The sequence below is a fragment of the Pantherophis guttatus genome, chromosome 11 (assembly GCF_059756535.1).
Source record: "Pantherophis guttatus breed Tessera chromosome 11, ASM5975653v1, whole genome shotgun sequence".
Classification (NCBI taxonomy): domain Eukaryota; kingdom Metazoa; phylum Chordata; class Lepidosauria; order Squamata; family Colubridae; genus Pantherophis; species Pantherophis guttatus.
The window spans coordinates 4,792,964-4,816,692 of NC_142073.1; the positions used below are offsets into that span (position 1 = coordinate 4,792,964).

Here is a 23,729-nt window from a genome sequence, read left to right on the forward strand (position 1 = left end):
TACCACCCAACCTTCCTGTAGGGAAATGAACAAGATCTTTTTTCCCATCGCCGGGTTCTAGTCTAGAGAGCAGAAAGGGACGGTAAAATAGGAAGCTAGAACAGCGGGAAAACAGTGTTTTCTCAACACAGATCCTTGATTGTCCCCTCAGATCTCATCGGATAAACAGCCTGCATCCGTGGACAGCGGTTGCAAAAATTTTGCAGCAGTGATTACGAGGATGCCAAAATGGCTACCGGTTATTGCACGAAGTTTTTCGGGCAATAATGAAAATGTTTTAAGATGCACACCTCCTTTGACAGCCGGCACAGCAGCAAATTACTGTATTAATACAAACAGTCTCGAGATGGCATTGTTCCGATAAGTGCAGGATTTTATGGATTTCATGTGCTGGAAGGTTACCATTCCTTCGTATCTTCGTCTATCCTCAGTCCCGGAGCCAAATTCTTCCACATTTAGCAGGGTTTAAATACTATTTTCACCTCCCTTGCTTAAAAGCAAGTTTCTGATATCACCAGGAAGCCGATACAATTTTAATAAAAGTCATCCCAATCAAGTATATACTATCCTGCACGCCTCCTATTATTAAACATAAAATCAAACCTCACTCTGCTGTGCAATTTTTTTCTTTCCTTTTCTTTCCCAAATCTGCGTGAAACAATTCGGCACATACCTGCCCTTCGTTGGCCGGATTGCAAAGGTTTCTCCTCTCCTTCGACTTAACAAGCAAAGTATTATTTTAGCCCCAGCTTATTTTAAAACCCGTTTGAAATTAGCGGGGAGGAGGGGTTCCACACACACACACACACACAAATTTTATATTTGTCTTTGCCCCTCTCTCGTGTTTGCAATGAACAGATTCCTTTTTAAAAATTTCCTCTCGCATCTTTCCAGGCTTCAGCCCAACGTTAAAACATTTTTATAGGTAAAATAAATGTCCGTTTGGCAAGTTGGACCCTGGAACTCAGATATCTCTGTACTGTATCTCAGAACAGCTTCTGTATCACATGCGGTGTCTGCCTTCCAGCCAGATGTTGGGAAAAACTAGGATTTTCCAGCCTCTTTTGAAATGGAAACACTGCCTTAGAATTGGCCGAGAACTTCGTCTCGATGCTCAGGATGATTAAAGTGCGAATCCTGGTCGCTACAATTAATACAGCCCTGCGTATATTATCCATGTGCATCAGTGGTGAAATCCTCCGAGGATTTCCTGTTTTTCTAGCTAATATAAATCGTGTGGCACAGCTGATCGTCGGATATACCGGTTCGTCCAAACTGGTAGATTTTATTACTACCGATTCGCCCGAACCGGTCCAAACCGGTAGCATTTCACCCTGATGTGCATACATTCACACCAATTGCTTTTACATTTTTTTTAAAAAAACAGGCAAGGGTTGGGGGGGGGGGAAACAGAGGAGGAGACCCAAAGTTTAAACAGCTTTGGCTTTCACCTTTTGCAATTCACAGCCTCATAATAGAGAAAGAGAGCAAGAGACCAAATGGATTTTTATCAGAATGTCATTCAAATAAAAGGTTTAGCATTTACATCACAAGAGCTAGCCAAGGGGAGGCGAGTCGCTCCTGAAGGAAAAGAAATGCCAGGAATAAACATTGGAATAATAAAATAATAACATGCGTATATGTAATATGTAGGAAAAAGTGGACTTTTTGTTTTTTTTCCACGGAATCTCAAAGCGGACAATGGATGGAATGGATTCTTCAGAAAAGCTCTATTAACACGTTGAAAATAAATGGAGCGTTAACATCCCTGAAATGACACCCGGTTCCATTTTTTTTAAAAAAAAAAATCCATAAATGTCACAAATCAGAGGAATAACAAAGACTGAGTGGCAGCCCCTAAAATATACAGACGGAATGAGAAAATTTGTCCTTCTTGCCCTAAAAGAGAATAAATTAGTTATGCCTTAAATTATTTTTGTCTTCTGCTAACAGGTGATTTTGTTTTAAGAAGCAGGTGAGGATGGAAGCTAGTTTTTATGACGTGTTAAAAAAAAAATCTCTGGCCAGCCTTTATAATGTAAACAAAGACGTTATATTTATGTGAAGCAGTTTTTTGTTTTTTTTTTAATGTTTAATTCTACGGAAACCAGATCTGCTCCAATGTGTGGCACTTTCTCTGCTGAATTGCTGCTGAATTTGTTAGTCTACAGCTGATTTCCTGTATTACAAAGTCTTAGAGATTATGGTTAACTTGAAGAAACAGCTAAATTTTTGATACTTATCCCAATATATAAAAAGCCTAAATGTTTATCCAAGCCGACTTTCCTGAAGACTGTAGCTCAATAGTGCCCCCTGCTGTAAAACTATATTAAAGAATGTGTATATATATATATATATATATATATATATATATGTATGTATGTATGTATGTATGTATGTATGTATGTATGTATGTATGTATGTATATATATATATTATTAAATGTTTGGGACTCAGGACAGATACGAAAGGGGAAGTATAGGGAAGAGAGAACGTCAGAAGTCCAACGATAATAAGCAAGAAAATGTATTTAAGGATTTTGGTGGAAACCAATCGGCCTTACGGAGGATGATTCGCTCCTGTCTTTCGCAAACGGCTCTGATGAACAGCAGTTCACAGGTACAAAGTCATGAAGTTGTCCGTTTGAGATTTAAATTAGAAGCAGCTTGATCGTTTTTTGTTTTTTTTTAAAAAAGGGTTTCCCAGATCACTGATAAATATCACCTCGAGTCCCTCTGAAAGGCGATAGGCCCTGTTTCTAATTAAACCCACAAGGCAACGGCACCCCATTTGTAAAGGACACGGCCCTTGAGAATTGCTTGAGCATGAGAGATTTTTTTCCATGTTCCTGACACACAGCAGAGATAAAGTAACAACCCGACAACTTTCCTTGGCCTTTTCCCAGCCTGTTGCAACGTACAAGAAGAAAAACTGCGATTGGAGAGAGAGAGAGAGAGAGAGGAAGAAGAAGAAGGAGGAGGAGAAGGAGAAGAGGAGGAGGAGGAGAGGAGGAGGAGGAGGAGAAGAAGAGGAGGAGGAGGAGGAGGAGGAAGAGGAGGAGGAGGAGGAGGAGGAGGAGGAGGAGGAGGAGGAAGAGAAGGAGAAGGAGAAGGAGAAGGAGAAGGAGAAGGAGAAGGAGAAGGAGAGAGAGAAAGCTAACTTCTTACCTGCCCAACCTACAGAAGGCTGAACTGTTTGCAAAATTGTTTTCCAACTTTATGACAGTTGCCGACAAATTAGTTCTACGCACTGCCCTTGTTGTGCTTAAAGATCTTCAAGAGGGAGGAGAGGACAAAAAATTAACAAGACACGGGCACCCTTGGTTTTCACCTGAGGCAGAATTCTGGGTTCGGATCGTCCTCAACTTACGACCATAATTGGGACGGGGATTTCGGTCGCTAAGATAGACATAGAGACTATCTGGCAGAAAGCAACATTCAACCTGTCTTTTGAGAGGCTGGGTTGGTGGTTTTGAATCCTTGCAACGGTTCTTTCAAAGAAGCTTCCGTTGACTGTTTCACCTCTTATTTGGGAGAGCAAAGAAAACGGAAGAATTAGCTTTTTGGCCACTGAATTTCAAGGCTGAACTTTAGGCATCATTTGAGGCCACATGGTTATAGGTTGCTCAGTTGTGTAAATTTAGTAATTTGGAAGCAACAGTAAATAGAAGTCCAGAATACAGACCTCAGAAGCTAAGACATTGAGAAGAACATACCATGAGCTCCATTTGTCTCCATAAGTCTTCCAGATCTGCCATTGGCTGGTCCCACCAGTCAGTACATCTTCTGTACCGTTTCCCCTGGAACCAAAACTGTCGTAGCCATTCAAATTCCACCTGTAAAAATAGAGATTTTTTTTTTAAAAAAAAGAAGATTGACAATGTGGTTTATAACAGTCTCCTTTTTTCAGTTGAGTTCAAGTCATGGTAATCATATGGACAACGCTTTAAGAAGTATAGGAAAATGGTTTGCATAGCTTTCTATAGGATTAACCCCCCCACCACCACCACCTTTAACCTCCTATAAAATCGAGTAGTGTCAACCCCTAAACATTGGCCAGTCTGAATCCTGTTTAGATCATTCTCCGGATCTCTGAAATCTGCTTTTCCAAAAGGCAATTGGACTTTCTTGGATTTTTCTTTGAAAAAGTTTCATTTCTCATCCAAGAAGCTTCTTTAGAACTGACTGATGATTGGTCCAAAGTCACCTATGTGGGTTTCATGAATAAGGCGGGACTAGAACTCACTGTCTCCTGGTGATTGACACAAAGTCACCCAGTTGGCTTTCATAGCTAAAGCGGGACTAGAACTCACTGTCTCCCAGTGATTGGCCCAAAATCACTCAGTTGGCTTTCATAGCTAAGGCAGGACTAGAACTCACTGTCTCCTGGTGACTGGCCCAAAGTCACCCAGCTGGTTTTCATGGTTAGGGTGGAACTAGAACTCACAGTCTCCCACTTTTTAGCAGGATTCCCTTAACCAGTAAACCAAAGCGGCTTTCTCCACTTTACAACGATGTAACAGGTAATAAAAATTCCCAAGATAGTTCGAAAACAATCCAGCTCAATATTTGACGTTGCCGAGAGCCCAGCTCGAACCCAAATCACGCAACATTCAAGATTTCATCAGCAAACACAGTTCCTTTTCCTTTGTAAGTCTCGGCTCTCGATGTTCGTTCTTTCTTTCTTTCTTCTAGATTTTCTTTTTTTAAAGAAACTTCAAAGGATCGTCAATTCTGATCCACTGGAACTGCCACTATTTATCTCTGCTACTGTGGACATGTTTATCACACCCAAGATTGGATTCCATCTCCACCTTCACCTGTGACCACAAAGAAATGTGTTCTGTTTATCCTACCTGGCGTTGTGATGGGCCCCCAAACAAAGAGAAACTTGGAGATGAAGTCACATCTCACTTTCTGCAATTAACTTATATATATATATATATATATATATATATGTATTCACACCCCTGCTTCCTCCTCCTTCAGGCAAAACAGAAGGGATACCGAAGTCTTGAAAGTGACTTTTAGTTGACAGTTGCTAAATACCTGTTTGATGAGTTGTAACAGCTTTCAATAGACTTTGTTTAAAACAACAAAAGAAAGAAAGGCTGTAGATATAAAAAAAAAATAACAAAAAATACAAGAAGGCAACCCTGTTTGTAAAATACACAGACGGATTAGTGGACTCCGGTTAACAGAAGTGGATGTTCGCCTTTCAAAGAAAGGTTACATAAATAGTTTAACTTATTATACAAAGTTAAGAATGCATGTTCTTCTAGGACAGAGTTCAGCCGAAGTTTATTTAACCTTCGGTATTTAAAGGTGCTGTTTTATTTTTAGGAGAGACGTATTTAAAGCCATTCCTTCTTTTTTTATTTTATTTTTCTTAAAAAGTTTTTTTATTTTTTAGACAAACAAACATTTAATACATCAGTTATCTCTTCCCTGTGACATCTCGGTGTTATCTTCCAAAATTCTTTCTTCTTCTGTATAGTTGTCATTTCTTCTATCTTGATCCCTATCCAATCCATAATATCAATTCATCACTAACATAATATTCTATTCATCTCCTTCTTTTTTTCTTATGGGATGATAAAGGAGAGAGAGGAAAGGAGAGATGGTCTCTATAGTTTTTAGTATTTAATGGGAGAGGGAGGCTTCAAAACAATTTTTGGTTCCTGCTGAGACAAGTCCCTGCAGTTTTCTTGGGAAGAATTCAGAAGTGGTTGGCCATTGCCTCCTTCCTGGATCTGAGAGAGAGGAACTGGCACAAACTCACCCATCCTGCCAAGAAACGTTCGTAGAGTCAAGGTGATGGTTTTCCCAGTTGCAATGTAAGGCTGGGAAAGTTGGACCATAAGGAACGCTGAGTGCCTTTGAATTGAGGCCTTTGAACTCTGGTGCTGGAGGAGACTCCTGCGAGTCCCTTGGACTGCAAGGCGATCAAACCGGTCAGTCCTAGAGGAGATCAACCCTGACTGCTCTTTAGAAGGCCAGATCCTGAAGAGGAAACTCAAATACTTTGGCCACCTAATGAGAAGGAAGGACTCACTGGAGAAGAGCCTAATGCTGGGAACGATGGAGGGCAAAAGAAGAAGGGGACGGCAGAGAACGAGGTGGCTGGATGGAGTCATTGAAGCAGTCGGCGTGTGTTTAAATGGACTCCAGGGGATGGTAGAGGACAGGAAGGCCTGGAGGAACATTGTCCATGGGGTTGCGATGGGTCGGACACGACTTCGCAACTAAAAACAACAACACCCAGCAGATTTCACGCCTAAGGTAGAACTAGAACTCACAGCCTCCTGGTTTCTAGCCTGTTGCCTGAACTACTATATCAAATTGGCTTTCCTTCTTTAATGCGATGGAACGTTGTCCAGAATCCAAAGAGGTTCGAGAAGCTGAACTGCGTAGGAACAAGAGACAACGGAACTTTAGACAGTTTCCGTAAGAGAAAAGTGGGCGAGGACAGCTCCTCCTTAATAGTTCCCAGAGCGTATGCTATTTTTTTTTCTCCAGTCTTTTTACTGTTGCAATGAAAAACCCACTGAAAGCAAACAAAAAACAAAAAAACAGCACCCACCGCAGTATGCATTGTCGAAGCAGAGCGGCGTACAGATTCCCCACTTTTAAAAGTCTTGATCTTCTCTTGCTTGCAGCACTGATTTTACCTCCCTGTCACATCAACCCCTCTCGGTTCGCCCTTTAAGCCGTTATAAAAGGCGCACTTTGAGAGCGACGGTCAATAAGGCCTGGGAGAAAGGCCACAGAGCTGCGGGCTGACATTTGGCGAGCCCAGGGTGGCGTCGGTCCTCGGTTAATTATTTAAAGGCCCTTGGCTTATTAAATGCCACCCCAGGGAGTGAACAATCCTTCCTCTCTTCGAGGTCCAGCAGGACCACCGACTGAGTTGCCATTTCGGTGCAATGCGCTGGAAACACACACATTAGCCTCGGACATCAATGGGCTTCCCAGCAGCAGCCTAACCGTTGAGCCGCAAAACACCTTGGCAGCATGTGTTAATTTCAGGATCCAGGTGCAAGTCAACCCCAGCGAACAAGCAAGGTGTCCTATTTTACCCACAGGATGCAAATAAGCTGGCCGGTCGAACTTTGCTTCTAGACTGTGGATGAGACAGCATCTTCCAAGACTAGCATGGGGAACTTCGTATGGTTCGCCAAATAAGAGCCGCCGTGGCGCAGTGGTTAGACTGCAGTACTGCAAGCTACTTCTGCCAACTGCCGGCTGCCTGCAATTTGGCAGTTCAAATTTCACCAGGCTCAAGGTTGACTCAGCCTTCCATCCTTTCGAGGTGGGTAAAATGAGGACCCAGATTGGGGGCAAGAGGCTGACTCTGTAAACCGCTTAGAGAAGGCTGTAAAAGCACTGTGAAGCGGTATACAAGTCTAAGGGTTATTGCTATGATGAGCACAAAATTCCAGGATTTACCTCCGTAGAGACACCACATCTGGTGTGAGTAGGTAGAGCAGCTTAGTGGTAGACTCTCCAATTGCCATTTTGAGTTGATTGGAACCTTTCCCCCCCCCACCCCCAAATCTGTTTTCTCCAATGAAAGCTTGAGGATGCTTATTACATAATTTCCAACCATAAACACATTATTGGTTCAGATTTCCATGGGGAGAAAAGGAACAAAAAATACACCTAGAATTAACCAAAACAAAAAAGTAGTTCAATCTGCACTTTTTCTGTAAAAAATTTATGTCCAGTTTCCTGTGCCCAGCACCAAATTGGTTTCCTTGCAGTTGTTTCATGATCCAACTAGGTAGCATCATCAGTGCTAGAAGGGAGTGAGGGAGGAGGAGGAGGAGGAGGAGGAGGAGGAGGAGGAGGAGGAGGAGGAGGAGGAGGAGGAGGAGGAGGAGAACTGTAGTGGCCATGTTGCTCTCTGAGTCTGGTTGTTTCCTTACAGATTTTTCATGATCCAACTAGGTGCTAGAAGGGAGTGGGGTTTGGGGCGAGGAGGAGGAGGAGGAGGAGGAGGAGGAGGAGGAGGAGGAGGAGGAGGAGGAGGAGGAGGAGGAGTGGAGTTTAGGAGGAAGAGGAGAACTGTGGGGTCCTTGGTGCTCTCTGAGTCTGGATATTTCCTTGCAGACAGTTCACGACAAAACTAGCTAACATCGTCAGCATTAGAAAGGAGTGGGGTTTGCTCTCTTATTTATATACAAATGGGCTTGTCCTGTCAGTGTTGGTGGGAGTGGAAGATAGGAAAGCTATGGCTGTGGGAGAGATACAGAAAAATATCCATCCTCTTTTCACTGCTCAGTTGAGGAGTGCAGAGGATTGCAACTTCCTGCTTTTACAAGCAACCAGCGATAGATACCTACTACAGCTTTTCCCCAATCAAGTGGGCTCCTCTCGTCCTCAGTCAATACATTTAGGAAGGCACCGGATCAAGGAAGATCCCGAAACAGAAAAGTGACCCACAGAGCCTGATGTTGAAGCTTTTATTCATTTGGAAAGTCCTCTAGAGCAGTGTTTCTCAACCTTGGTAGCTTGAAGATGGGTGGACTTCAACTCCCAGAATCCCCCAGCCAGCAGCGCTGGCTGGGGGATGCTGGGAGGTGAAGTCCATCCATCTTCAAGCTTCCAAGGTTGAGAAACACTGCTCTAGAAAGACACAAGTTTTAGGCCATGGAGTAACGTCACATAAGCACACGGAAAATCAGTGGCTGTACTTTTTTTATTTAATAACCAAAAGCTGAAATTCTCTGGGTCAGCAAACAGCCAAAGTACCTCCATTATCCTAAAGTAATTTGTACACTCTAAAAAAAAAAAAAGTCGACATCCTGGGCCTGACAATCTGCTCTCGGATTCATCCTTTCTGCCAAGAATCCAGTCCTACTTAACATTTCCCAGTCAACTAAAGCCAGGTGGGCAGCTGATGATGATTTATACGGGCTCTTTGATGAAACTGGGCTTGGAGATCAAAGCCTCAAGAGCTGCTTCCTCGATTCTGTGCCATCCAGATGTGTGGGGATATAACTTCCAGAATACTCAAGAGTTGGGGGTGCTGTGGGGTGTCACCCTAAGGTAGCTGGGGAGCTGAAGCTGGAGGAGGTCACTCAAGACCTTCTTTCCTTTCCTTTCCTTTCCTTTCCTTTCCTTTCCTTTCCTTTCCTTTCCTTTCCTTTCCTTTCCTTTCCTTTCCTGTCCTGTCTTGTCTTGTCCTGTCCTGTCCTGTCCCTTCCCCCTTCCCTTCCTTTTCCTTTTCCTTTTCCTTTTCCTTTTCCTTTTCCTTTTCCTTTTCCTTTTCCTTTTCCTTTTCCTTTTCCTTTTCCTTTTCCTTTTCCTTTTCCTTTTCCTTTTCCTTTTCCTTTTCCTTTTCCTTTTCCTTTTCCTTTTCCTTTTCCTTTCCTTTTCCTTTCCTTTCCTTTCCTTTCCTTTCCTTTCCTTTCCTTTCCTTTCCTTTCCTTTCCTTCCCTTCCCTTCCCTTCCCTTCCCTTCCCTTCCCTTCCCTTCCCTTCCCTTCCCTTCCCTTCCCTTCCCTTCCCTTCCCTTTCCTTTCCTTTCCTTTCCTTTCCTTCTTTCCTTTCCTTTCCTTTTCTTTCCTTTCCTTTTCCTTCCCTTCCCTTTCCTTTCCTTTCCTTCTTTCCTTTCCTTTCCTGTCCTGTCCTGTCCTGTCCTGTCCTGTCCTGTCCCTTCCCTTTTCCTCCTTTCCTTTCCTTCCCTTCCCTCCTCCTTTTTCCTTTCCTTTCCTTCCCCTCTTCCTGCTTTCCTTTCTTTCCATCCCCTCTTCCTTCTTTTTCCTTTCCTTTCTTTTCCTTTCCTTTCCTTTCCTTTCCTTTCCTCCCCCTCTTCCTGCTTTCCTTTCCTTCCCTCTTCCTCCTTCCCTTTCCTTTACCTTCCCTCTTCCTGCTTTCCTTTCTTTCCATCCCCTCTTCCTTCTTTTTCCTTTCCTTTCCCTTCTCTTTCTTCTCCTCCCCTCCCTTTCCTCTCCCCTCCTCTCCCCTTTTCCTTTCCTCCTCTTTTCCTCTCCTCTCCTCTCCTCTCTTCTCCTCTCCCCTCCTCGCCTTTCTGTATTTTGAGGTCACAAGAAAAAGAACCAAGAAAAGAAGATACCCATAAAATGCTTCTGGGGATGTAATTATGTTAAGATTATAAAAATCTTCCCTTCTACTGATAGATGTGCTATAATCAATCTAACCTATAGTGCCCTGAGGCCTTGCCATTTTTGATGCTAAATGCTTGTGAGGGGACCTAAAACCAGCCCGATGATCTTATACAGAGTAGAACCAGACAGCAGGAAAAATTTCTGTACTTTCTAGCATCTGCAGCATTGCCACCCTTTCCGCCTTCTCACCTCATTGTGAGTTTTTTCCACTCGCGTTATATCTCCGACCTCCAGTGATTTTAAGGACGGGACCTTCAAATCAGCATCGGTGTTCAAATTCTTCAGCGCTGCCTTGCATTTGTCCAGAATGTATGGCAGGGTCCCTGTTGAGCACTGTTGGAATTTACAAACAAACAAAAATAAAAAAGAAAGTTTGTGTGAAAAGAAACGTGGATTTTTTCCTAGGCATGGGAAGCAGGGGTGAAATCCAGCAGGTTCTGGAGAACTGGTAGCAGAAATTTTAAGCAGTTCGGAGAACCAGCAAATACCACCTCTGGCTGGCCCCAGAGTGGGGTGGGAATGGAGATTTTGCAATATCCTTCCCCCAGGAATGGGGAGGGAATGGGGACTTTGCAATATCCTTCCCCTGGAGCGGGGTGGGAATGGAGATTTTGCAGTATCCTTCCCCTGGAGTGGGGTAGGAATGGAGATTTTGCAGTATCCTTCCCCTGCCACGCCCACCAAGCCACGCCCACCAAGCCACACCACGCCCATCAAGCCATACCACGCCCACCAAGCCACGCTCACAGAACTGGTAGTAAAAAAATTTGGATTTCACCACTGATAGGAAGCCAAAACCAAGTAAATCCTATTGTAATTTAGTAGTTACCAGTTTAACCGAGATCTGCAAACCATCATTTACAGCTAAGAAAGGGCTACTCCTCAAACCACTGTTAAAATGAATCAAGTGCAAATTAACTCAAGCTCAGTACAAGTCCTTCCAGGAATTTAAGAGAGTATTTGAACTATTGGTTCTCCTAACGGGCCATACGTTAAGTTGCAGATTTATTGCTGAAACCTATGCACAAATTACTCGAGTTCAATACTAAAATTGGCACCAGATAAGGGTCAGCAGAATTCAAGAGGGGTTGAACTTGGTCCATTTGTGGGAACGTAATGACTCTACGCTAATGACTCATTTAACTCCACCCTCTGGCTCTGCTTGCTCTTCTATACCTACTAGATTTGTTTGCGTGTGTGTGTCTTCTTAAACAACGCACTTGAATTGTGTTTCACAGAAAAAAACAATTCAAGCGCATTGTTTAAGAAGCTTTTCATTCCAAAATGTCAAAGGATAATCAAGATCACTGTACGTATTCAAAATGGACCATGAAAAGGACAATAAAAGTTATCTTACCTCTTATCTACTTTTCAGGACTATCTAGTTACTATGCCAAAATTTCCAGCCCTTGAGATTGCCCTTCCCACAATGTTTTGTTACTCACTTCTGCAACTCTGTGTGTGGAGCTAAATCTTGACTGCCGGCCAGCTAATACACAATGTTGGTGAGTCGTATTCAGATTATCTAGAAAAAGACCATTAAAGTACAGGTAAGTATTCACCCATGAAGCCATTGGTGGAAACAAGAGAGGCCTTAATCGAAGGTAGGGGCTGTTTCTGATAATACAGGTAACCTGCAACTTACAACAGTTCATTTAGTTACAACGGCACCGAAAAAAGCGACTCATGACCATTTTTCACACTAACAACCGTTGTAACATCTCCATGGTCACATGATGAAAATTCGGATGCTTGGCAACTGGTTCGTGTTTATGACGGTTTGAGTGTCCTGGGGTCACGTGATTCCCTTTTGCGACCTTCAGACAAGCAAAGTCAATGGGGAAGCTTAACAGTTGCAGTCATTCACTTAACGACTGGGGCAAGAAAGGTCACACAATGGGGAAAAGCCCACTTCCCCCATGTTTCACTTAAGCAACAAAAATTTTGGTCTCTCTCCGTCGCGGCTGTAAGTCGAGTTTTGCATGGTTGCAAAACTATCCGTCATTATTTCAAAAGCAGGGGTGAAATCTACTTACCTTCCCTACCAGTTCAGAAGTGCACACATGCATCACATGCACATGTCACATGCACGCACGGACCCTCTGAGCATGTGCAAATATTTCTGTGCATGCGTAGAGGGTAAAAAACAGGTTACTTCCTAGTTAAAACCAGGAAGTAACAACGACCGGGCAGGTCTACCGAACCGGTCACTACCGGTTTTCTGAACCATCCACTGCCATTGCTACCGGTTAAGCCGAACCGGTCAGTACCGGTAGCATTTCACCCCTGTTCAAAAGTCAACACGCTCCTAAAAAAGAGAAATTATTCTACAGTAGCCAGAAGAAGAACATTGAAGAAGACCGAGCCATGGGGGAGAGAGAAACCCTCGCGTAATTAATCAACAGAAAACTGAACAAGACGTTGTAAGCTTAGCAAACTGGCAAGATCAAAGCCGGAGCGGCAATAAATACATTTCAGGGGCTCAGGATGGTTGGAAAAAAAAAAAGACATCAGCAGCAGCAGGCAGCTCAAAAGTGGCGTCAGGTTTCCGAAGCAAAACCGCTGGCAGGCATCTGTCTACTAAAGTGTTCCCAGTTAAGGCTGTAATTTTCCAACCACACGTCATTTCTACTCAAGGGTGCTCCCCGTTTCTGGTTAAATGGGAAGACAAGTTTTTGGATGGGCCTTGAAGTCTAACGCACACGGCCCCCTGATTATGTTTACTCCGTCTTATTCTCCACCAAAGGGAGGCCAGTCGAATTTATCCCGGAGCTGCGTTTAAACCTCTAACCTTCAGGGCAACATTTGATCTATCAGAAACAGTTGGGCTTCAAGCGTGTGTATTTTCGCTTTTAGAAGGCACGGGAGCGAAAATTTGCGAACGCTGGGGGTGGGGGGAAACCGGCTTGCAAAATCCAGCTTGCATATATTTCTTGGGTGGGTGGAGCAGAAGGGAAGAGGTTTCAATCACCGGCGAAGGTCTAGGACCGTGATGGCGAATCTATGGTACACGTGCCAGAGGTGGCACGCAGCGCCCTCTCTGTGGGTACGCGAGCCGTTGTCCCAGTTCAGCTCCGCCGCGCTTCCCACCAGCCGGCTGGTCTTTGGGTCTCTGCCATGCATGCATGGGCGGGTGGGGGGTGTGCGGGGGGGCACATGTGCATTGCATTTTGAGGGTTTGGGCACGCACATGCACATTCGCGCACACGGGTGCACGCTTTGGGCACTCGGTCTGGAAAAAGTTAGCCATCACTGGTGTAGGACAACGTGACTTCCGTGCACCGTTCAGTAGAGTGAGTGTAGGTCATCCTTGACTTACGACTGTTTGCTTAGTGACCATTCAAAGCCACGATGGCACGGAAAAAAGGAACTTATGACTTTTTTTCACACTTAAGACTATTGTAGCATCCCCAAATTTCAATACAGGTGATCAAAATTCAATACAAGTATTCCTTGACTTATAAACAGTTTCTTTAGTGACCGGCACTTTTTAAAAATGACCGTTTTTCACACGTACGACTGTTGTAGCACCATGATGATCACATGGCCAAAATTCAGATATTTATGATATTTGCAGTGTCCCGGGGACACGGCAATCTTCAGACAACCAAAGTCAACAGGGAAGTCAGATTCACTTAAGTCCGTGTTACAAAATTAAAAAACTGCGGTGATTCACCTAACCCTTGTTGCAAGAAAGGTTGTAAAATGGGGCCAAACTTACTTAACAACTGTCTCGTTTAGGAACAGATATATTGGGCTCCATTATGGTCCTAAGTTGAGGACTACCTGTATACCAAAATATCAAAATGCCACTGGAGAACAATTGTTATCTAAAATAGCAAGGAAATGTTTATGGAATTGCTGTATGGTAAAATCTGGGTTTGTAAGTGTTAATTCCCTTCCAAATTTATTAAAATCACCAGACAACGTTTTGCATAAAAAGATCATCAGTAGTAGGAAATCCAACTTTCTGGCCTTTTTTTAAGTCACACCCACTCCAATAGAAATCTATGGATTAGACAATGCTTATTGTTATGTAAATTGGAAAAATGGGGGGGAAAAATTAAAAAAAAAGAAAAAAAAGAAGTCTATGGAGTTTTTACACTAAGCCTCCCCCCCTCCCCCTCTGCACGGATTCTTGTGTTCTGATTGTCTGTTTACTTATGATGTCATTAAGCCCCCCCTCTCCCCGGGTGCATGGAATTCCCCACGACACAAAATTGAAAACACATTTTTTTAAAAAAAATTCTATTATATAAAATGGCAAAGTAATATTTACTTCCTGAACTGAAAAGCAGATGATGAAAGGTAACAAGATCAAAGGCAGAACAACTGGGAACAAACCTGAGATTTTGAAACTGCTGGTTGAATTCAGAATTCAAGAATCCGTGCACTGATGGCGGGAGGGGGGAGGGGCTTAGTGTAAAAACTCCCATAGACTTCTATTGGAGTGGGCGGGGCTTAAAAAAGCCAGAACGCTCAATTTCCTACAACTATCATCCACTCACTTGGCACGTGAGTTTGATTAACACATTATGGGAAGCCGGTAAGATACTTCAATTGATTCAGCATTATGCAACATCTAACACTTACTGCTGGGATAAATTACATTCTATGATCTAGGCAGGATTTTTCCTGAAGGGCCAAAGCTATGATACAGAATACGGTTATAATTTGCATGCACAATGCACTGTATATTTGTGTAATGCACTTTTTTTTTCCCCCTAGTGCGAGTCGTTTTTGCTTAGCATCATAATTTATGGCAAACAAACACAGCTTGGGAAAACTTTGGCTGTTTTCTCACAACTTTGATCCCATCCCCTCGTTCATCAGGAGAAAAGCTCCCCGCGTTCTAGACCTGGAGGAAATATCGTTTCGATACAGCTTTAAATATTGTGCAAACCCATAGTGTGATTAACCACAGTGGGTTTGCTGAACCATAAAACATAGCTGGCAAGTCATCACTAGGTCGATTCCCCCCAAAACACTAAGCTAAACATCAATAAGCCATTTACAGTGGAGCAATGAGATTTATCTCTGGAGGGTTGAGAAATATACAATATACCCACTTTTCGACCATAATTACAGTTGGGTTATAGTCCTTTTTTTTCAAGAAAAGCCAAGGAATAACAGAACAACAGAGTTAGAAGGGACCTTGGAGGTCTTCTAGTCTAGCCCCTTGCTCAAGCAGGAAACCCTATAACATTTCAGACAAATGGTTGTCCAGTTTCTTCTTAAAAACCTCCAGTGTTGGAACATTCACAACATCTGGGGAGAAATAATTTCATTGATTAATGGTTCTCAGTGTCAGGAAATTTCTCCTTACATCAAAGAGAGAGAGAGGGAGGGAGGGAGGGAGGGAGGGAGGGAGGGAGGGAGGAAGGAAGGAAGGAAGGAAGGAAGGAAGGAAGGAAGGAAGGGAAGGAAGGAAAGGCAGGCAAGCAGACAGGCAGGCAGAAGGAAGGAAGGAAGGAAAGAAAAAGAGAGAGAGAGAAAGAGAAAGAAAGAAAGAAAGAAAGAAAGGAAGGAAGGAAGGAAGGAAGGAAGGAAGGGGAGGGTAAAGGGGAATAGAAAGAAAGAAAGAAAGAAAGAAAGAAAGAAAGAAAGAAAGAAAGAAAGAAAGAAAGAGGGAGGAGAGATGGGAATAGAATAGAATAGAATAGAATAGAATAGAATAGAATAGAATAGAATAGAATAGAATAGAATAGAATAGAATAGAATAGAATAGAATAGAATAGAACAGAACAGAACAGAATAATAAATGAATGGAATGGAATGGAATGGAATAGAACAGAAATCAGAAATCAGTAAGAAATAGAAATAGAATATCAACGTTGTGTTTGAATTTACCTAGCATAAGGTAGCAGTCTCCCTGGTGAAGTGGAATTGCTAAGCCTGGCGTCTCTATATCCCAAGCAACTTTCAAGCCAACATGCCAAACATCTGGATCTCTGCCAGCTGCAGATTTTTCTTCAAGGACTCCACCATCAACTTCTGAAACAAACAAAATAAATAAATAAATAAATAACTCTTCAAATACAAGAACAAATTCCATCCTGTAGAAGTTTTTAAAAGAACAAGGAAACCACAACATCGTAAAAGACATTTGAACACTTAAGTCGGTGAACAAACTGTTGACTCCCATCTTCCAACTTCATGTTTACAACTGGGTGGATGTGTGCACATTGCACCGGGTTACAATTTTGTGTGACGCCCCCCTTAAGAGACCCACAAACGTTGGCTAGTTTGTACAAGCTAAGCTGCAACAAGTGAGATTCCAGCTGTGTGATTCCATCCTTAACTTTCGAACTTCCCTCCGCCAATGGATAATAGAGCAACGTTTAAGAATACTACTATTAATAATACTCTACTATTAATGGCCTAATCTTCATTTCTCCAAGAAACATGGGAAGCTGCTATGTTAGTATTTTACAATATAGTAAAAATATAAAAAAATGGAAAAAAAAGAAAAGAATTAGAAAAAAGAAAAGAAAGAAAACAGAATGTTGACTTCTGTATTTCTATCGAATAATTGCTAACTTTGCTGTTAGCATCCCTCGGTGCAATTTTCATTTTTGTTTTGCTTTTATAGAAAAGAAAAAACTGCAAATAAGCAGTAATGATATTCAAAACAGAAGAGAGAATTTAAGGGAATCAGATTTGAAGGACCTCTCAAAAAAGCAGGCAAAAGCAGTGAAAAAAACCCACCGAATCTTAAAAAAAACCAACCCAACTTGGCAAGCATTTCCATATTTTATGACTGACGTGTAAAACCCCGATCTAAATAAATATCCCATCAGCCATAAGTGATGAACGACCTCAGCATTAAGAAGCTGAGGTCAGCACCGGTCTCTCTCTCTCTGTGCAGGAAATAATGAAAGTTATAAATCTTTTTTTTTTCCTCTCAGTTTGGGGAGTTGAAAAGTTATGATAAAAATAAGAGAATGCAGAACGATTGCTCTGACGACTCCTTGCATGGCGGTAAAAAAAAAATTAATTTGCTTGCCTAAGTAAGGCTTTTTCCCCCTTCTATAGAGTAGAATAGAATAGAATAGAATAGAATAGAATAGAATAGAATAGAATAGAATAGAATAGAAGAGAAGAGAAGAGAAGAGAAGACAATACAATACAATACAATACAATACAATACAATACAATACAATACAATACAATAACAGAGTTGGAAGGGACCTTGGAGGTCTTCTAGTCCATCCCCCTGCTTAGGCAGGAAACCCTACACCACTTCAGACAAATGGTTATCCAACATCTTCTTAAAAACTTCCGGGGGGTGGGGGGGCAGAACCGGTTCGGTGATGTCATATCGTCACTGCTACAGGTTCGGCGGAACCGGGCTGAACCGGGAGGAACCCACCATTGCTACATACCTTCAATATCCACAACATGTACATAGACTTCATATAAGTGAATTCAAATGTATGTACGTAGTTATTGAAAGCATTGATAGAGCCGCTCATCTTATAATCGACTCTTGCCAATGAATAAGATGAGTTAGGCAGGATGTGCAAAGCTGAATTTGTGGTATAGTAAAAGAAAGAAACAAACTGGATATCTTTTTGACGAATGGTTGGTTCTTTTGCCCAAGGAAGCTTACTTGTCTAAAATTTTGAAAAGAAGAATGAACAAAGACGGAAGGAATGGAAAAATCCTAAGGAATGAGGAATGAATGAAAACGGCTGTTGTAAATATCCAGATTGTTTCTGATTAATGCTTAGGATTCATGCGCTTTCCCCACATCTGTGTCCATACATATAGCCTCGTGAGTCAGCTTATAAGACACTGACCAGGCCTCTTGCTAAGAAGGCAGCCAAGGCCCTTGTAAAATAAAATAAAAATTGCTAACTCTCTAAGGCAGTGTTTCTCAACCTTGGTAGCTTGAAGATGGGTGGACTTCAACTCCCAGAATCCCCCAGCCAGCAGCGCTGGCTGGGGGATTCTGGGAGTTGAAGTCTACCCATCTTCAAGCTTCCAAGGTTGAGAAACACTGCTCATGGTTGTCCTAAAGCTGCTTTTTCAAAAGGCAACTGGACTTTCTTTTTCCTTGAAGAAATTTTGCTTCTCATCCAAGAAGCTCCTTCAGTTCTGTCTGAACGGTGGAGAATGGAAGGATTTATATTCCTTTACATTCCTCCTCTTTACAAGACAGTCCTTTCAGCAGTTCCAAGAAGGTAAAACACGCATTTGCACTACTCAGGTGACCCTGAGAGCACAGTTAAACCTCCAAGCGGCCTCAATGACTCTCAGAAAGAGCACTAATGACCAGAGGACTGCAAGGAATATCAATCCTTCCATTCTCCACCATTCAGTCAGAACCGAAGAAGCTTCAAGGATTAGAAGCAAAACGTCTTCAAAGAAAAACAAAGACCGTCCGCTTACGTTTGGAAAGAGTAACTTTGGGATAAAAATCGCCAACATTTCTTGCGAGAAGTTTGTGAATATCTCCCATTTTGCATGGGAGACGCCCAGATTTGTCAGTAAAAGGTACCTCTATAAACAAACAAATTTCAACCAGATTTGGGTCATTTTCTTACATGTCTATAAAACTGAAATGCAAATTCTCTTGGCGATTGGCACCTGGGTGGGTGCCTCTGAGGTGAAGCCAATCTTACTTTTTACGGTTATCTTTCCAGATTCGTTCCAGAGCTGACATCTTCTACATTTGGATTACTGCTTGGAGATTTTTATTTTTTAAAAAAATCCCAGAAAACAACTCCTTGCAGCCTTTTTAAATTGCTGTTAACTGACCTTGCATCTATTAAGCAGCAAATAGAAGGGATTACTAGTCAATTATCAATCCCCAGGAACATTCCAACCAGTTTATAAAATCATTAGCAACCAAGAAAGCTGTCAGAAGTTCTCACCAAAATCCAACCCATGGTGCAAATTTTACCTAAAGCTGCTCGACTTAGTCAAGATTCTTTCCGAAAATATTATTTTATTATGAATGTTCTTTGTGCAAAACGCGCACACACATATACAAAAAGAAGTCCACGTTATGAAAGGCCTTTCACAATCGGTCAAAAACCGCAGTCAATCACAGGTTTGTTAGCCTGTTAAACATTAACTTGTCAACTAACAGATCCAGTTGTTTATTACGGTTCAAGATTTACGCACTTCAGTAAGCCTTCAGAGGCAAGTTGCCAAAAACAACACCCGTTAAGGCATCTATCCAGAAGGATCCTTTACATCTTAAAAGGCACAATCCAAGTTGCTGGGAGGAAGTTGCACACAAGAAAACTATATATTGCAGCATTTCTTCGCCAACAGCTAGCAAGTGATTCATGAAATAGTCACCCAAACACGGCTTCCAGTTTCAAGCAAAACATTCTTATATGTTATATCCTTGAATGGAAGAGCTCCATGTGACTTTAGATTCCATTTTGTAAATGTACCTTCCTCCCCATGGTATTCTCAGGAACAATATCTAGCGATGGATGGAACTAGAATGCTTTGTTTGGCCTAAGATGAATAGACACACGAGGAATTTGTCTCCGGTGCAGAAGCTCTCAGGGTACGTGCAACGCAACAGAAGATGATTACAAAGAAGAAGAGGTCAAACTATTCTCCAATGCCCCTGAAGGCAAGAGAAGAAGCGATGGATGGAAACTAACTAAGGAGAGCAACCTAGGAGAAATTTCTTAACAGTGAGGAAAAATCAACTAGTAGAACAACTTGCCTTAAGAAGTTGTAGGTGCTCCATCACTGGAGGCTTTTAAGAAGAGACTGGACAGCCATTTGTCTAAAATGATTCCTGCTTGGGCAGGAAGTTGGATTAGAAGACCTCCAAGGTCTCTCCCAACTCTGTTATTCTGAATAATCATAATCATAATAGGAGGTAGCAAAGAAGATAATAAGAAGGATAAATATTGTGACCTACGCTTACTGAGTCATTACAAGACACAATTAGTCCCAAATAAACCTACTTTATTGTAACAGTTGAGAATTACGTTCATTCCCAGCTGAGTCCCAATTAGTTGCAAAACAAGTCCTTCGGAAGAAGTCCTTCAGGATAATCACCAACCTTTATCTTCTTTGACACCCTGCCAAAGGCCTTATTTGGCAAAGCCCCACGAAGTTCAGAAACAAACAAGAGATGCTGACTGGAAACAGAGTTAGCAATGTTGCTTTCCTGCAAAAAGGCCCAAGTGACTTTGTTTCTCTTTTAAGCCTTATGGGAGGGGCCAATCATCACCTGGCCTTACTCCCGAGTCGTCCCTTTTGCTTTAGCTGCTCTTGCCTTCTGGCACCTCTGCGCATGCGAGCACTAGGAAAAAGCTCCTCCTGTTTCTCTGCCTCTCTGCTGTCTGACTCTGGGGGCTCCAGAGTCCGTGCATCACTCCCAGATGGCCCTGGTCCCATCTCTGCCTCGGATGCAGAGCCCTCATCCGGGCCTTCCCCAGGCTCCAGGACTGGCCCATGTTCCTCCCCAGCCTCCTCACTGCTGCTGGCGGACCACAACAATAAATAATAATACTACGGCCATACAAACTGGTTAAATATACATTAGACAGCACTGTTGTGTAAACTCATGGATTTGAAGGTGGGTTGGAGAAGAAGAATGAATCTTCTGGTAACCATCCCAGGTTGATTTTTAGACAAATCAAGAGCTATGGGTGATCTAGTATGGCCCTGGAACCTTAGGCGTTTGTTCCGTTGTGCGATGCGTTCTTAGTTTTGTAGCCAGATGCAATGCGTACAGCACGTATTCTGTATTTTTATTGTATTGGACGATGCCCTAGAATTGAGTGCCAATAATACACTGGTCGTAGTAATAATAGAAGCCGTACTATACAGTGATTATTATAAATAGCTCTCATATAAATAGAACTACGAGATTATATTACGCAGTAATTCTGTAGACGTGATACGGTGCCTGCTCTAAATGAACTCCACGTATTTAGCCTAAAGAATGAATGCTGACAAGGGATCAACCAGAGTCTGCATTTCATACGTTGTTTCAAGGCTGAAACTGGGGTTTTAGGTTCCGAGTCAGTGAGAATTCAGCACACATAATGAGCTCCCCCTGGAGATACGGAGGATCCCGGATCTGCGCACCTTCCGCCGCGCTGTGAAGACCTTTTTATTCCAGCAGGTGGGCTTGGCCTAATCTCTTCCCTTTTAAATATGTAAATTTTAATCTGTTTTTAAATTATTGGGGTGTTTTAATCTGTCTGGGCCAAAATAATTTAATCTGATTTTATCTGGTTTTTAAATTTTTTATGTCTATGTTATTTTATTGTTTGGCTGTTCACCGCCCTGAGTCCTTCGGGAGTAGGGCGGTATACAAATCGAATAAATAAATAAAATAAATAAATAAATAATGTGAAAGTATACACTGGAGTTTATTTAGCCCAAAATAGCATCTTTGCCTCTTACAGCATGACAGGGGAATGCTGTACTGGAGAGTAACAGGCTTAGATTGTCAAGACATGGGTGATGGGTAGATATTAAATCCACAGCTTTGGGTCCCCGAGATTTATAACGGTAGAAGCTATTAGCTTAAGTAGACCAGTGAAATCCACCTGTCATTAGAAGACATGAAATACGAGACAGCTTTTTGAGTGCTAACAGTCACGTTTTTCAGGGACAGCATAAATCAACAACAACAAGTTTAATTGTAGAATGAAACGGGAGGTTGAAATCAGCTGGAGGGAGAAAATGATCGGGATGTGCTTGGAACAGCCAGAGAATCGTGGCTGACTCATAAAACGTTTTGAGAATCCAATGAAGACTAAAAAAATTGTTTACAGTGGAATTCTGGAGTTCTAGAAAACGTAGTTTGAATATTGTGGCAATAGACTTACACTTCTGTGGTCCTTAGAACTCTGAGCTTGGTTGTTTTCTTGCAGAGATTTCATTGCCCAGCTAGGTAATAGCTGCGCCTCCCACCAGCCAGCTGGTCTTCGGGTCTCTGCTGCGTATGCGGGGGGTGGGGCACACGTGCGGGGGTGCGTGCGTATGGGTGTGTGTGCATGCGCATGCTTGGGGCACTCGGTGCCGAAAAGGTTCCCCATCACTGGTATAGAGTTTACATCTGCACTGAAGTTTAAGCTTCTTCCGTAGTTTGTTTGTTTGTTTGTTAATTGATTGATTGTATGGTAAAAAACGTTAAAAAGTGCATCAAAGCTTCATTCATAGCACTTGCTATGATATGAATCCTGTCCTGATGGGTTTGTTTCATGATACAACCTCCAAGTGGCCTCAATGACCCTCTAAAAGAATGCAAATGACCAGCTGTCTGCAAGGAGTATAAATCCTTCCATTCCCCACCATCCAGTCAGAACTAAAGAAGCTTTTTGGATGAGAAGCGAAACGTCTTCAAAGAAAAACCAGAAAGTCCAGTTGTCTCTTGGGACAACCATGACCTGGAGGACCGACAATCTCCACAGACTTACAACACAGCTTCAACTTCCTTGATCTAATCTAAAGATGTTCACAGCACGTTCTATCATGATATACGTCCCATTGTGGCTTCCTTAGTCCATCATGGTGCTAACAAGTTTTTGTTTTCCTGTTCAGATATGCGAAAGAGGTAAAGGTGACTCAGAGCAACTACCCACGATTACACCGCCTTGTACTGAAACTCCTGCACCCTTACTCCTCCATGTAGAAGACCCCCATTTTCCAAGCTATGGCATCTCACAGGACCATAGCAAGTTTCACATGTTGGGACAAGAATCCACACGAGGTTGCACGAAACAAAGATAGATTTCTTCCCATGCTACAGCATACTGTGGCTTGCATACTCTGTGCAAAGAAAGGAGAAAAGATTGAAACAAGCCCGTCACTCACAAATCAAGTCCAACAGAAGAAGGTGTCATGTTGGCTCTAACACACACAGACACAGAGTAGACGCCTTGGAAATACGGATCTGTGAGAAAATGTGGCACAGAGATTGTAGGGGTTTGGTTTCCTTGGCTCCTGACCAGCAGTTTAATTATAGTAACTTTTTAGTCCACTTAAAAGTGCTCAAGATAAGCCCAGGGGTAGCAAAATCACCCAGCTCTCTGTTTGACTGCCTTCTTTTTTTTCTCTTTTATTCTTCCATCTTTCCTCCCCGCCTCAAAAATATAAGCAAAACGTCTTCAAAGAAAAACCAGAAAGTCCAGTTGCCTCTTGAAAAAGCACCTTTGGGACAACCATGACCTGAATGATGGAGAATCTCCATAGACTCTTTTATCGGTAGATGCCATAATAATATGTATTACACACACACACACACAAACACAAACACTGAAGAAGCTTCTTGGATGAGAAGGAGAAACGTCTTCAAAGAAAAACCAGAAAGTCCAGTTGCCTCTTGAAAAAGTACCTTTGGGACAACCAGGACCTGAATGATGGAGAATCTCCATAAACCAGTGATGGCTAACCTTTTTGCCATCGCGTGCCAAAAGCGGGGGGGGGGGGAGCGCAGAGGGGTGTCGCACGTGCCCACACCCATAATTCTATGTGCCCTGACCCCCCAGTGCATGTGCGCACGACCCCCCCCCCCGCCTTTTGGCACGTGATGGCACGGTGGGCCAGGACTGGAAGTCAGCAAACGGGCCATTTCCGCCCTCCAGAGGGCCTCCGTGGGGGTG

The 23,729-nt window shown here is 42.6% G+C and overlaps 1 protein-coding gene across 5 annotated transcripts in view; it reads right to left on the bottom strand.

The window, feature by feature from the left end:
- The window catches only part of FTO (FTO alpha-ketoglutarate dependent dioxygenase), a 173,600-nt gene that overhangs the window by 109,329 nt on the left and 40,542 nt on the right, over positions 1-23,729 (bottom strand). For all 5 annotated transcript variants that reach the window (XM_087876958.1, XM_087876960.1, XM_087876959.1 and 2 more), the window contains exons 4-7: positions 15,982-16,125; positions 11,577-11,656; positions 10,321-10,464; positions 3,716-3,835 (exon numbers count right to left, since the gene is read on the bottom strand). In XM_087876958.1, the coding sequence (XP_087733084.1) occupies positions 3,716-3,835; positions 10,321-10,464; positions 11,577-11,656; positions 15,982-16,125 (488 nt within the window). The remainder of the gene's footprint in view (positions 1-3,715; positions 3,836-10,320; positions 10,465-11,576; positions 11,657-15,981; positions 16,126-23,729) is intronic.